Source organism: Talpa europaea (assembly GCF_964194135.1).
Source record: "Talpa europaea genome assembly, chromosome: 13".
Classification (NCBI taxonomy): Eukaryota; Metazoa; Chordata; class Mammalia; order Eulipotyphla; family Talpidae; genus Talpa; species Talpa europaea.
The window spans coordinates 33,427,085-33,440,959 of NC_140080.1; the positions used below are offsets into that span (position 1 = coordinate 33,427,085).

Here is a 13,875-nt window from a genome sequence, read left to right on the forward strand (position 1 = left end):
AATCTCCAGATAATAAAATATGGCAGAGGATTAGGACAAAAAAATCAGCCACCTAGTTAGTTAATATATCACTCTCTCTAATTCCCAAACCATTTGATAGTTGTTTTATTCATTGTTTAAATACCAGGGTGGAGGGATGGTAATCTACCCTTCCACCCCCCAACCCCCCCACCCCCACCCCCCTCCGCAAAAGAAAAAGGAGAGGGTCTTCTCCAGAAAGACCTTTATTCTCCACCACACAAATCCCATTAACACTAATCAGCACAATGATTAAGCACATTGTAGTTAAGTACTCCAGTTGATAAGGACTCCTTTGGAAAAAAAAAAAGGTTCCCATAGAGACAGGTGAAGGCTATCATCAAACTCAGCTTTCAGCACAAGAAGTGGTGTCACAGATTGGAGAGTTAAGATTGTTTTAGTATTAATCTGGACTTTCTTTTCTAAACTTCACTTGACTTCATCCATTCAAAAAGACGCTTATGAGAGTCCCTCTTACAGAGGCTTATAGCCTGGCACAGTACCAAATACTTGGGAGGGGAGGGGAGCATGGGCAAGAGAACTAGGAGAAAGAAGGCCTCAAAGTTAAGAGATGGTTCTTACCCCAAGAACAGAATAGAATTCTGTTGAGGAAAACAGCCACTGAAAGAAATAATGACATTATGATGGTAATCCAACCCCTCCATCTATAACCCAGCCTGTCCTCACCCCTAGGGCTGGTCAGTTTCTAATCTGGGTTTCCAGCTGGCTGGGGAAGAAAAGATTCTTTAAATAAACAGCAATTTAAAAATATGCAGTTGCTTTTGCTATACTGAATTTTGTGAACCACCTTCCTCTAATATGTGAATCTGGGTGCCCGAATGAATGAATAACTGTCCATCCTAAAGTTCATAAGGTCTCCCGGGAATACACATTTTCCATCTTTGACAACAAACTACACTATACATTGAAAACCGCAAACCAGAAAGTCCCAAAGAGTATTTTTCTATGTGTCTGTTCAGTAAGGAAACAGATTAAAAACATAAACAGAAAAGCATCAAAATAGGGTGTGATTCTACCAAAATACATGTAACCATGGTTGAAAATGCAGGATATTTGCAGAACAGGATGCTCTTGCAGCATTGCAAGGAGTTGCTAATCGCTGAGAGCCCTTTCTAGCTCATTATCTTCTTTCCACAGAATGCACAGAAAACACCTTCATGTATGCAATCTTCTGAAAAATGCAAAGATTTGAATCAACTCTTTACCATTCGAGGCAGTAACTATAGCTCAATGACACACACATTTGCTCTATAAAATGCCCCTCTGGCAGGTATTGTTATTCCAAGAGGACTTCAGAGACTGCAAGTCAACATTTCAGATTCAGGGAATTCAACCTTTCAGACGACATTTTTGAAGGGGGTCTAACTTGACCCTTGTAGTGATGGTATGCACCAACTTTTCAGCATAATACAACCTTCTATATGGTTTATTACCCAAAGTCCCCATCCACCAATGCACATCTTTTTAAATGATTTCCCAAAGAACCACACCTCTCAGAACCCAGACACACTTAGAGCTGAAACTGGCTAAACAAAGTATCAATTCAACCACAGTTGCTCAATATAAGGGCCATGATGACAGTTTCTAAGTGCCAGTTTCCCTATTTTGCAATGGGCAAATCTGCCCCAAGGAGAAAATGTTCCCAATGACAGAGTGGCCCAGAGGGTTTTCTTTAGAGATAGAAAACAGAAAATGAGTTTGTTAGTTATTTCCTGCTGAGCACAAGGAAGGTGTTGTGGTTAGTTAGGATGATTTTATTTCCTTATTTAATAGGCCATTACCAGTGCATTAGCCACCTAGTAGAAAAATAAGAAAATGCAGTTTCTAATCTCCTTATATAATCCCCCCAAGCTGATCCGTATCTATACAATATCAAGTCTAAGCAAAAATTTTTACTAAAAATTTTACAGTCTAAAATATTTACTTAACATTCCTGTTCCTTGATAATTTGTGATGTGTGAAGGCCTCTTTTCTGCAGTAATTGCAGTCCTAAATTTATCTTTTGAAGAACTCTACTACATACACTATTTTAATAATAGGAGACGATCAAAACCTAAAAGCAGACTATATTTCTGACCCCTAAATCTCTCATGATTTCCACATTCAACTAGTAAAAACATTAGCTAAAACAGACAAGGTATAATTGAAGAGGGAAGGAGAAGAGGAGGAGGAGGGGAGCGGAAAAGCTAGTTACTCTCTGGAGTTACCTGACGATGACCACCAGGGCTCAGTGGACCAGACCAAGGATTATGTGGCAATGTGCACTGTGCAACTCACCAAAAACCAAAATAGGAGCTGTCCTTGGACAAGGTTCAATAAATGTTTTTACTATCTATTTCCCACTGCATAATACAGAACCACAGCTCTCCAAGGGATGGAAGATAAAATACTTACCAGACTGAAAAATCAGAAATTTTTAACTGGTCTCAACTTGTCATCATAAAGCATTTCACAGCATAAAACCAACACTACAGAGCAGTCAACAATATTCCTCAGAACAATGTCGGAGAGATAAACTGCTGTTATCACCAATGTTTTTTGCCTCCTTATAAAAACACCATAAGATTCTTCTGATTAAAGCAAAGCAATCAGGGCCTCCCCGGTGGCGCAGCAGTTGAGCGCTGGGTTGCAAAGCTGCCTGCAGCCTCTGCAGCACCGGTTCGATCCCCGGCTGCTCCCCGGCCACCGGAGGAGGGTCCCGCATGGCCCGCAGACCTCTCCTGCCGCCTGCTGCTCCCCTCAGCAGTGTACTTCGGTCCTTCTGCCTGCTCTGCTCCCCGCTCTGGCTCTGGTGAATTCTCTCACCCTCCCGCGCTTCTGACTGTACCCAGTGCTTGTATAAATAAATAAATAAATCTTTAAAAAAAAAAAAAAAGCAAAGCAATCACATAGTTTAACATAGTACCTAGATATACTCCCACCATTAAACTAAAATTTATCTCTTGAAAGATAGGAGGGGAAGAGGGTGGAGGAGGGAAACTTCCAAAAAGTCAATTGATCTAGAAAGATGAAGGCAGCACAACTTGCTATGAAGCACATTCTTTGCTTCTCAAACTTTATCTACAACACCCAGAATCAGTTGCTAAACTAGTAAACATACCCCAACTTCTAAGACAATCCAGGATATCTATCACAATTCAGTGATTATACAGCTCAGAGAGTCACACCACAAACACTAAAGTCAGGCTTAGTTGGGACAAAATGAAACCCCAATATGAGTAAGCACAAGACGAGCTAACACCAAATATTCCAGTATGGAGACAAATTGGTTTGAGATATTTTACTGAGAAGTAAATACTGGGTTCAGGCACAGGGGAAAAAAAAAAAAGCTCTCACACTGACATTTCTTTGACTTTTGAATGGGGAGTCCTCCATTCCCAGCTGCACAGATCTACAGATTTCTACAGATGTCAGTGTTTTGTTCCTAATCACTGCATTCCTGTGCAGCACCCAACATTATGAAGCTGAGAGATGCAGTCCACACATCCTGCCAGTAAGATGTCAGAGCTGAACTTAGAGCATACAGCAGAAGTTACTCTCTTTCATTATCGTCACAATCAACAGACCTAGTAAGATCGCCCAGAAACAGCCAACAGAGGTGTCTGCTTGCTAGTCCTAGAGGTTAAGAGGGGCTATGTCACCCCGTTAGCAAAGACAGGCAATCACACATGGGGGTGGTGGGGGGGAGAAGCCAAGCCACATGGAGGACAGAAAACAGTAGCAGAAAAAGTCCAACTCTGCCTGCGCCAGCGGTGTGGACGCACAGCCAGGAGCCCAGGGGAGGAAGGAGGGGGCGGGGGCCATCATTCTCTAGGAGAACTTGTAAGGGAGGCCTTCACAGCCTGAGAGTCTGCCCAGCTGCTCCTGCAGACCCTGCCAGCTTGGGCAAGGCAGGCCCATAGGAGCAGAGCGGACAAGGCCTCTGAGGGTCACTCCTGACTCACTGAGCCTCCGGCCAGCACCACCCAGACCTCTCCGTTTTTCCTGCCGTTACTGGGCTATGATGGCAGCTTTCCAGCCCCACATGCCATACATCAGCCGCAGATTCCCTACTGGCACAGGCCAGCGCCTCCTCACGCCCCCCACTCCTGGCACACTTTGCACTTGATTCTTCTCTTCCCAACCCCAACCCCCTCACCCACTCATGCCGAGGCGCCCTGCCCAGGGGCGGCTCCCCCCCACCCCCAGCGACTGGGCACCGCCAGGCCTGGGCACCTGCAGCACCTCCCCGCCCCACCCCCATTCTCCACCACCTCGCCCCTCCCCCCTTTCTCTAGCAGAGGGAGGGGGCGACTCACCGCAGTCAGTGCACAGGATCTTGCCCACCTCTTTCTTGAGGTTTTTGCCGTTGGTGTCGATGGGGGCAAAGGCCGTCTTAAAGACTAAGGGCTGCTCCGTGGGCTCCAGGAAAAAGATGTAGCGCTGGTTCCTTTCGAGCGGCGCACATGAGCCCACACTGATCACCTGCTCGCGCTGCAGCCCCCCGCTCCGGAGCGGCCACTTGTCCAGCACCTTCACCAGCGCTACCCGACCCGAGGCGGGCGGCTCGCGGGTGCTGTTGGAGCTGGAGCCGCCGGCCGGGGCCAGCCCCTGTACCTTGCCCTCCACCACCACGGGTGCCTTGTACGCCTGGTCCTGCACCGACTTGAGGCTAGGCGAGTAGCAGGCGAGGGACACACCGAAGAGCAGCATGGAGAAGCCGGGGGCCGGGTCGCGCCTCATGCCGCCGGCGGCTGCAGCTAGCGAGCGGGCGGCGGCTCTCCGGGCTGCGGGGCTGCGGGGCTGCGGCTGTTGCTGCGGCCGCAGCTCTGGGGGCGCAGCGGGACGGGAGATGCTGCTGTTGCTGCTGCTGCTCTCGCTGCTGCTGCTGCTGCTGCTGCTGCTGCTGCTGCTGCTGCTGCTGCTGCTGCTGCTGCTGCTGCTCTCGCTGCTGCTTCTGCTGCTGCTGCTGCTCTCGCTGCTGCTGCTGCTGCTGCTGCTCCTCTTGCTGCTGCTGCTGCCGCTGCTGCTGCTGCTGTTGTCGCTGAAGCTGCTGCTGCTGCTGTCGCTGAAGCTGCTGCACCGAGCCTTCTCCAGTGGCGGCGGCGGCAGCGCTGAGCAGCAAACCTGCCGCATCTGGCCAGGCCATTTGGGGGGCTCCGCCGCTCCGCCGCCGCCGCCTTGGGAGGGGAAACAGAGCCCGCTGGAAAACCGGAAACAGCGTAACGTTAGCGCCTCGTAGCCCTCCACCGGCAGCTCGGGGAGGTGGCCCAGCTAGAGCAGGGGGCAGGCGGCAAGTGGGCCGCGATACGCAGCGCGGCGCCGCGCAGCGCTCCCACCCTGCGCGCCAGGACCTGGAGGAGGATGCGGAGGATGGCACGCCCGCCCACTTGCTCTCTCGCGCCCCCCTCTACCCTCCGACCGAATGTGGAGCGCGGCTTCTGCAGGGGAAGCTAGGGACTGCACTCCGGCTTCAGGGCCCGCATGGGGCGCGGGAGGAATCGTGCTACCCTTTGCTCTTGGGATTTATCGGCATGACAGTGGGATAGTCCGCGAGGAGAGGGTGGAGTGGGAGATAACGGATTCTGTCACCGTCCTATGAGCGTGGGAGTGGGACGCAGGGCGTGCCCCTGCCTTTGGCCATCGACCGTAGGATGCGGCTGGCAGGTCGGCCTCCCGCCTCCTGGGCTGTCCCCTTCCCTAGGAGGACCCTGGAGGCCAGCCTCTAATGGAGCCCACGTGCTTGGCCGTGCCATCACCCAGTGGGCGCGGAAGATCCCTCTTGAGGTGGGGAAGGAACCAGTCCCGTCATTTTGGAAAGAGCTGGGGCTACACGGAGACTAGTCTCGACATTAAGGACACCTAACCAGGGGCGGTGTTTGGGAGAGGCTGTTTCTCCAGCTGCCCCCTGGACAGGCTGCACACTATGCAATCTCCTGTTTTAAAACGCCTCTCCCTAAGGGAGGTGAGGGCTTCTTGAGAGCCAACCTGAGAGCTAGAGGTGTCACGGGGAGAAGCTGCTCTATGGGGAAGGGTTTCTTTTCCAAACTCCATGCTTGCAGGAGCGTTTGCACCACCAAAGTCAGCATCTGATTTTTAAAAGCAGGTCCACAATGTAGTCTCCTCCTATCAATAAGGTGCCAGAGAACTTTAAAAGCCCAGCTTATACCCTTGAAAAATGTGGAGCTCAGGAACTGGAGTGAGATCTCGGAGAACTGTATCCCTGACTGGGCCCCGCAGGAAATTTACCCAAGGATGTCTGACTTAGGCCAGGACTGCGCTTCTGGAAAAGGAAGGAGGGAACTAAAGATCTTTCCTGGCTAAGAAACATCATTTCTCCCATCCCACCCCAAATTCCCTCTAATTACTAATGGCGTCATTTTATATTTGGCCACCCAATCCATTCCATTAAGTCCCTTCATCTCATCTTATCTCCCTCATCCGATCACACACCAAGTCCTTGGTTCCACCTTTTTAATAATCTCTAATTGATTTACTTCCTCTCCAACGCTGCTATGAGCACCTTAGTTCCAAGCGCTCATCATCTCTCACCTGGACTACTGCATAACCTCTTTAAAAAAAAAAAATCTTGCTTTTTTTTTTTAAAAAAGATTTATTTGTTTACACAAGAACCGGGGTACAGGCTACCGCATAACCTCTTAACTGACCTCCGCACCTTCCCCCTCACGGTGTTCCTCCAGTCCTACCACTGCCAGTGATCGTTCTAAAAATAACATGTAAATAGGATCTGCCATGCCACTGCTTTTCGGAGTAAAGTCCAAATGCTGCAGCATGACTCTTCATGGGCTCCTGCCTGGCCAACTCCATCGTCTGGGAGCCAACCGCCTACCCAAGCGATGGTCAGCACTTCAGGCTATTTCTTGTATCCGGGAAGCCTCACCTCCCCCTTGTCTACCTAAGAAATTATTCTTTCCTCAAGGCCCTGCTTAGCATTATTTCTCATTTTCCTCTATCCCCACCACCATATACATACACAATTAATCCATTTCTCCTCTCCATTACCTCACACATATTACTATTAGGGCACTGATCCATACCATACTTTAAGCCGCTGTTAATAGGTCTGTAAACCCACCAGTCTAGGTGTTTTAACACAGGGACCATGTCTTTGGATCCCTATCCAAAGGGAAGTTGGACACAGAGGTTGGCATAGAATAAGGATCAGCAAATCTTCGGTGAAAGAGGAGGGAAGGAAGAAAACTGAAAATCGTCTCTCTTAGCCGGGCAATCTTGCTGGCCCCTTCAGTATCCCCTTTCTCATGTTCGTAGGTCACAGGTCTCATCCATCACAGAACATCACCGTAAGGAGAATGTTAATTCCATCCTCTCATTTTTCAAAGGAAGGAACGATTTCAGGGAGGAAAGGGGACTTACTCAAGACCGCACACAACCAGGTTTGTACTAACGTTCTGTTTCTGGGCTCAGAGCATAGTGAAGAGCTCGGGCTCTGGAGTCAGAGTTGGGTTTCAAGCTAATTTTGTAACTTATTAACTTTCGGATGAGTCTCTCTGTCTTAGTTTCCTCACTGTTATAGAGGTACTGGAGTCCAGCTCAATAAAGCTGGGATTTGCTCCTTATGTACTTGTTTGACAAATATCCAACAGATTGGCTCCCCTGTCCAAGCACTAGGGCATGGCACTTGTCACTGGGTACACTCAGTGAACCAAGCTGACTCTGTTCCCGCTCTCAAAGCTCATAACTCTAGTTGGGAAGACATCAGTAAGCCGGTAGGCAAATCGGTAACTCATTACTTATAGGGATGCATGTCCTGAAGGAAATAAACAGAATGAAATGATAGGGAATAATGGAATAAGGGGAGGGTAGGTGGGCTTGGATAAGAGAAAGCTTCTCTAAGGAGATAACATTTAAATTGAGACTTGAAGGCTTTGAAGGATGTGGATTATGTGAGATAAAGGTGAAGTGCTTAGAACAATGCCTGATGCTGAGGAAAGGCCAAAATTAGTTTTGAATATTATTGGTATCTTCCTAATTCCAGTGGTTCCTAATCTAGGAGCAGAGAATACTGAAGTGGTTTGTAGTAATTGCAGACTTGGATTTTCTGTATATTAAAATAGGCAATGCAATTGTGATGAATAAAAATAGATTTTCTCACATTCCATTTTAAAGTTTAGCGAGACATTAAGTATGAAGAAGAGTGAAACCAGGTGAAGAAGAGTGGTAAGATATGCTATCATTTTGTCTTTTTCTAAAGGCTAAATATGTAAATGTTTGTAGAGCATCGGTTAACTTTGAAAGGACACAGTAGAAACTGAAACGAAACGAAAGGACCCCAGGTAACTGGGGAATGGGCTGCAAGAAGGATATGCTTTTCATAGTAGTCCCTTTTGTACCTTGTGATTTTTGTATTCAAAAATGTTTTCTTACAAGGAAAATATTTAAGAGCATTCTCTAATTTTTCACTGTTGCTGAATTTTTAACATGTATTTTCTCAAGCAAATGCTATTAAAATAGAACTATTATAATGAATTCCTGGAAAAAAAATTTACCTTAAAATGAGATTCTTATTCTCAAAAGTGTTAGAAATGATTGCATTATAATTTTATACTCTTTAGAGTGCAAAGGTAGGTTTTGAGATCCAATAGTCTACTAGAATTGCTACTGCCACCGATGGTGGGGACTTAGGCAGAGACTTCTAAAGGAAAAAGAGGTATCTATCCAGATTTGCTCAAGTGTGATGTGTATGAAGAGAAATTTCCAGAATTAGCTTCAGCCATTTGGGCATTTGGTTTTCTAGGAGAACTGCCCAACACTATGTTGGCTTTTCCTTGGGCATTAGAGTGAATTAATATGCATGTCTTCCAAAATAAACCTTCATATTTTATACCTGCTATCTCTTCATTGTAATTCAATAACTGATAATAAAAATCATAATAGCTACCATTTAGTAATGACCTATTGTGTGTCAGGAACTTCATGTTTATATGTCCATGCCTCAACAACTTTGCATTTTATAGTTGAAGAGAATTACAGGGGATTAATAATGACAGGCACAATTGGGACTCCATTTGGGCCGCCAACTGCCAAAGTGTTTGCATCAGGCACACCACCTCAGTTCTGCGAATGAGAGGCAGGACTCCGCCTCATTTCATTTTCATCTGAAAGGTTCTAATCCTCTCCAGGCTACTTCTACCAATGGGATATTCTCTGAAATTCATAACACTATAGAGCAAATGGTATAAGCATCACTTTACAAAAAGATGAGGAAAACTGAGACACAAAGAATTTAAATGACTTCTCCAAGATCACAAAGATACTGATAAGACCTACAGATATTACTAACTGAAGCTCACCTTTTGGGTTTTTTTGGTTGTTGTTCTCTCTCTCTCTTTCTCTCTCTCTCTTTGAAGATTTGTTTATTTATACAAGAACTGGTGTACAGGCCAGAGGTGCAAGAGGGTGAGAGGATTCACCAGAGACAAAGCAGGGAGCAGAACTGGCAGACGGACGGAAAGCACTGCTGAGGAGAGCAGCAGGCAAGACAGGAGAGGTCTGCCGCACCTGTGGGCAGACCCTAGCCAGCCGGGAATCGAACCCGCACTGCAGAGGCTGCAGATAGCTTCACAGCGCTGCGCTTAACCTGCTGCTGTACCACCGGGGAGGCCTATTTTTGTTCTCTTTTTTCCCCTCTTATTTATCTATTTATCTATCTCAACTCCACTGAGGCATAATCAACCAAAAAATTGTAATATATTTAATGTGTACAATGTGATCATTTCTTACACATAAAGATTCTGAAAGGATGCCTACAATTGTGGTAATTAACACATCCATCACCTAATATCTTTTCCTTTTTCTTTCTTTTTTGGTGAGAATATAAGTTTTATTCTCTTAGTGAATTTCCACTATACCTTACAATACTGTCAACTCTTGCCACCACATTATACATTAGGTCCTAATAACTGAAGGTTTGCATCTTTTTACCAAACTCTCCCCTCTTTCACCTGCCAGCCCCTTGCAACCACAGTTCTTTTTCCTGTATCTATGAGTTTGACTTGTTTATTTGTTTGTTTGTTTGTTTTTATAGATAACATATAACAGATACCATGCAGTATTTACTTTTCTCTGTCTGGCTTTTTCATTTAGCATCATGGCCTCCAATTTCATTCATGATGTCAGAAATGGTAGGGTGTCCTTGTTTTCTAGGGGTAAATAACATAAAAGATAGCATGGTATATAGCACATCTTTATTCCTCCATCGTTGGACACTTAGGTGGTCTCCATACCTTAGCTACTGCGAATAATGCTACAGTGAACATGAGAGCACAGGTAGCTCTTCAAGATAATGATTTTGTTTCCTTTGGAACAAGCTCACACTTTTGAACAGAACCACAGAGATTAGGAAGCCAGATTTTCACTCCACTAACTCCCTATAAGGTTGTGAAAAAACTGGTTCATGGTAGCAGTGGGCTGTGTCACTATATAATAATCACTGAGAACAAAAACAGAAGTAGACAGAATGGTATAGACATTCTGAATTCAAGATAGAACACCCACATGAAAAGCTTGGCTTCTTCTCCTAGATCCCTCCCACACAAGATGGGCTTCTTCCAGCTTTAACCAATTCAGTGGCCAGAAAGGACCACTTAGCCAGGTTACAATGACTTACTGCATCTAGAAGGACTGGTGAGTCAAGGAGATGTGTATCTGGTCACAGAATCTCACAGATCAAGCCAAATACTTTGCAGGACAGCCTCACTTTCTAAATAAAGACATTTTGTAAACCTTTTATTCTCCTTTTGAGATCTGTTTTCTAAATTTGGCTCCAAGAGTCACTCTCAGGTTCTGTGTGGTTAATTTCTTTTCCTCCAAGGATTTTCAAACAAGGGACTAAAGAGAAAACAGATACTGAGAATCTGAGACTATTAGCACTGAGAAGCACTTTGGTGTCAGGGCAGCCCCTTGTCCTCCTTTCACAGTGGCAGACACAGAAACCTTGGAGCGTGTTTGATTTGCTTAAGGTCACACAGCCCAGTTAGTAACCACAGCACTAGAACCCTGACTCCTTGCCTAAGGCTCAAAATCCTGGCTCCACCCCTACTAGGAGGTGAGCTTCTGCAAGTCCTTACCCTTAGTTCCTCTCCCCCACCGTGAGTCAAATCAGGATCATACTTCTTAGGGGTGTTGTGAGGATTAAACAGATAATTCATGAAAAATGCTCCACACCAAAGCTGGTGAAGGGTAAGTGACTACGAATGTGGGCAATGGACTCACACTGCCCACATCTGAGTCTAGGCTCTGCTACTTGCTTCACTGACATGTTGGCCGCAGTACTTGACTTCTCCATGTCTGTTTCCTCCCTATAAAGTGGGCATGGTGACGCTAGTTCTCACCTCATTAAAATTGTTGTAATTCTCAAATAAAGTAATAAACATATATAGCCCACTTAGAATGTTTGGCACATGTTAGCTATTATTAGCCTGACTAGAATAACTGCTTTTCGTTTGAAGTTAGCCACACTTTGCCCCACATTCCGCAGTTTTAAAATCACCCATTTTCATATGCTTTGAACACATGCTAAAATTCTTAAGAGTAGAGCATGATGTTCTACTTTGTATTTTTTTTAAAGAGGTCTCATCATTGGTAGTCCCAGATCCCAATCAAGAGAGGGCATGATTCAATAATTCACAGGCTAGGACTGTGTCAGGAGTCAACTCCCAAATCTGCTGAAAAGGGCAGCAGTCCCTCTGTCTGAGGTGCTCCATCTGGGATAATAATATTTATTTCTTTGTAAAGTGCTTTGAGACCTTTGAGTGAAAAGCACTATGGGAGCACAAATTATTATCTCTTTTCCAGATATCGCTTTTAGATTCAGATCCAGAAGTTCCCTAAAATAGACTAGGGCAGAGTACAATCCAGACACAGATGTATCTGTCCTATGTTATCGCAATCAGATAAAACGTCTGTGCTTGACGCCATCTTTGCTTTTCTCTTGCATGTTATGGCATGTCTAATTTGGATTGGGAAACAATGAGATGACCTCAAGCGGGACGTTTTTGCTGTTTCACATTCAAAAATTTTCTTCCCTCTGTTTTCCTGCTTTGTGCATTTGGAATCCTCTCCTGAGGTCAACAGGAACTCTGAGGTTGATTCAATTCTGGGGGCGTGAAGCAGAGGAGAAGAAAATTTTCTTATTCCCTAGTCCTCAGGCTAGTGTTCCTTTGCAGCTCCAATTCAAGCTTGTTTCCCCTCATATTTTCCAGTTTGTGTGCCTTCTTTTTCATTTGCTTCCTAGACACTTCCAGTATCATCCAAGGTCAGAAATGGTAAGACTTGACTTCTCTTTTTTTTAAAGATTTATTTATTTATGCATACAAAAACTGGGCTACAGGCCAGAGGTGTGGAGGGTGAGAGGATTCACCAGAGACAAAGTGGAGAACAGAACAGGCAGGTTGACTGAAATACACTGCCGAGGGGAGCAGTGGGCGAGTCAGGAGAGGTCTGCTGTGCCATGTGGGTAGCTCCCTGGTTGGGGATGGAACTCGTGCTGCAGTGGCTGTGAATAGCTTCATAGGCTGTGTCTTAACCCCTTGCACCACCAGGGAGGCCCAAGACTACTTTTCTTTACAACTCATAAATTATTTTTTTCAATCTACTAAAAAACAAACATTTATTAAAAACCTATTATGCTCACAGGGACTACACCTGGATTAAGAAATCTTGATGTTTATGCACGAATTCAGTTTGTGAAAATTCACTTATATACTCATCACTGCATCTGTTTTACTTCATAAAAAATGTTAAAAGTCTCAAAAAAAAAACTATTATGCATACTAAATGAGAGATAAAATACCCCTGATAACTGCTAGGGCTAAAACTAGTATCAGAAGGTATTATGTGGTAAGGGCACCTGCCCTTGACACCCGCCCTCCACACACACACAAACATATACACTCTTTAATGTCATCCTTCCCCTTTGCCTCTCAAGCTGAGTCTCCTGCTGTTCTTTGGCAGTTCCAGCTCTGAGAGTAGAGAAAGTATGTTCTGCAAACATTACGTCTTCAATATTTGCTGGACATGACAAACTCAGTCACACTCAGGGAATGATAGCTATTAACTCCTTAAGTTTTGCTTTAGTGTCTAAGACTTTCCATATTATTCATGCCAAAATGAATTTATTCCAAAAAGTTTTATTCTTTCATTTGAAAAATCCATTTGATTTATACTTACTTTGCAATTTTTCACTCAAAGCTATTTTTTGTGCCTATTCTAGATCAGGCTTTATAGCAGATGCTGAGAATGCAAGTACAAGAAAGATATATAAGGTCCCTGCTCTTGAAGAGTTTATACTCTTTAAATAGAGAAAGACACTAAAATGGAAACAAACAAATAAATAAAGCATCTCAGTAAGAGAAGAAATAGGTAAGGAAGAGAGAGAATATGTGAGTATTGTTAGATTAAAAGCAATGTGGATAGACTGCTACTTGCTAGCATCGTCCTTCAAAGGAGACAATATTTGCTCTGAAATCTGAAGGATGAAGGCAGTTAGCCACAAAACTCTGGGAAAAGAACATTTAAGGAGGAGACAACAATAAACCTGATTTGATCAAAGCATGGAGGGAAGACCAGTGAGGCTGGGGAGTGTTATAATGAAGGGCAAATATGGTTAGGATGCTAAAGAGGGATCAGACTTATGCAGGCCTTGCAAGCTATAGTAGTTTTGAGTTTTATTCTAAATACAATGGGAAGTCATTAGAGAATTTAAGTAGAGAAATGACATAATCTGATTTATATTGAAAAGAGATCACTCTGAAATATGGAGCAGAGATTGTAATGGTGCAAGAGAGGAAACAAAGAGACAAGTTAGGAAGCTGTTAC

At 44.8% G+C, this 13,875-nt stretch overlaps 1 protein-coding gene across 5 annotated transcripts in view; it reads right to left on the minus strand.

Annotated features, from left to right (window-relative positions):
- The window catches only part of NRG2 (neuregulin 2), a gene marked incomplete at both ends in the record, with an annotated part of 178,408 nt that extends 173,254 nt beyond the window's left edge, over positions 1 to 5,154 (minus strand). For 2 of the 5 annotated variants that reach the window (XM_084252338.1, XM_084252337.1), the window contains one exon: positions 4,338 to 5,154. In XM_084252338.1, the coding sequence (XP_084108464.1) occupies positions 4,338 to 5,154 (817 nt within the window). The remainder of the gene's footprint in view (positions 1 to 4,337) is intronic. The other 3 variants (XM_084252341.1, XM_084252340.1, XM_084252339.1) reach the window with 3 other exon arrangements.
- Between the last annotated feature and the right edge of the window lie 8,721 nt (positions 5,155 to 13,875).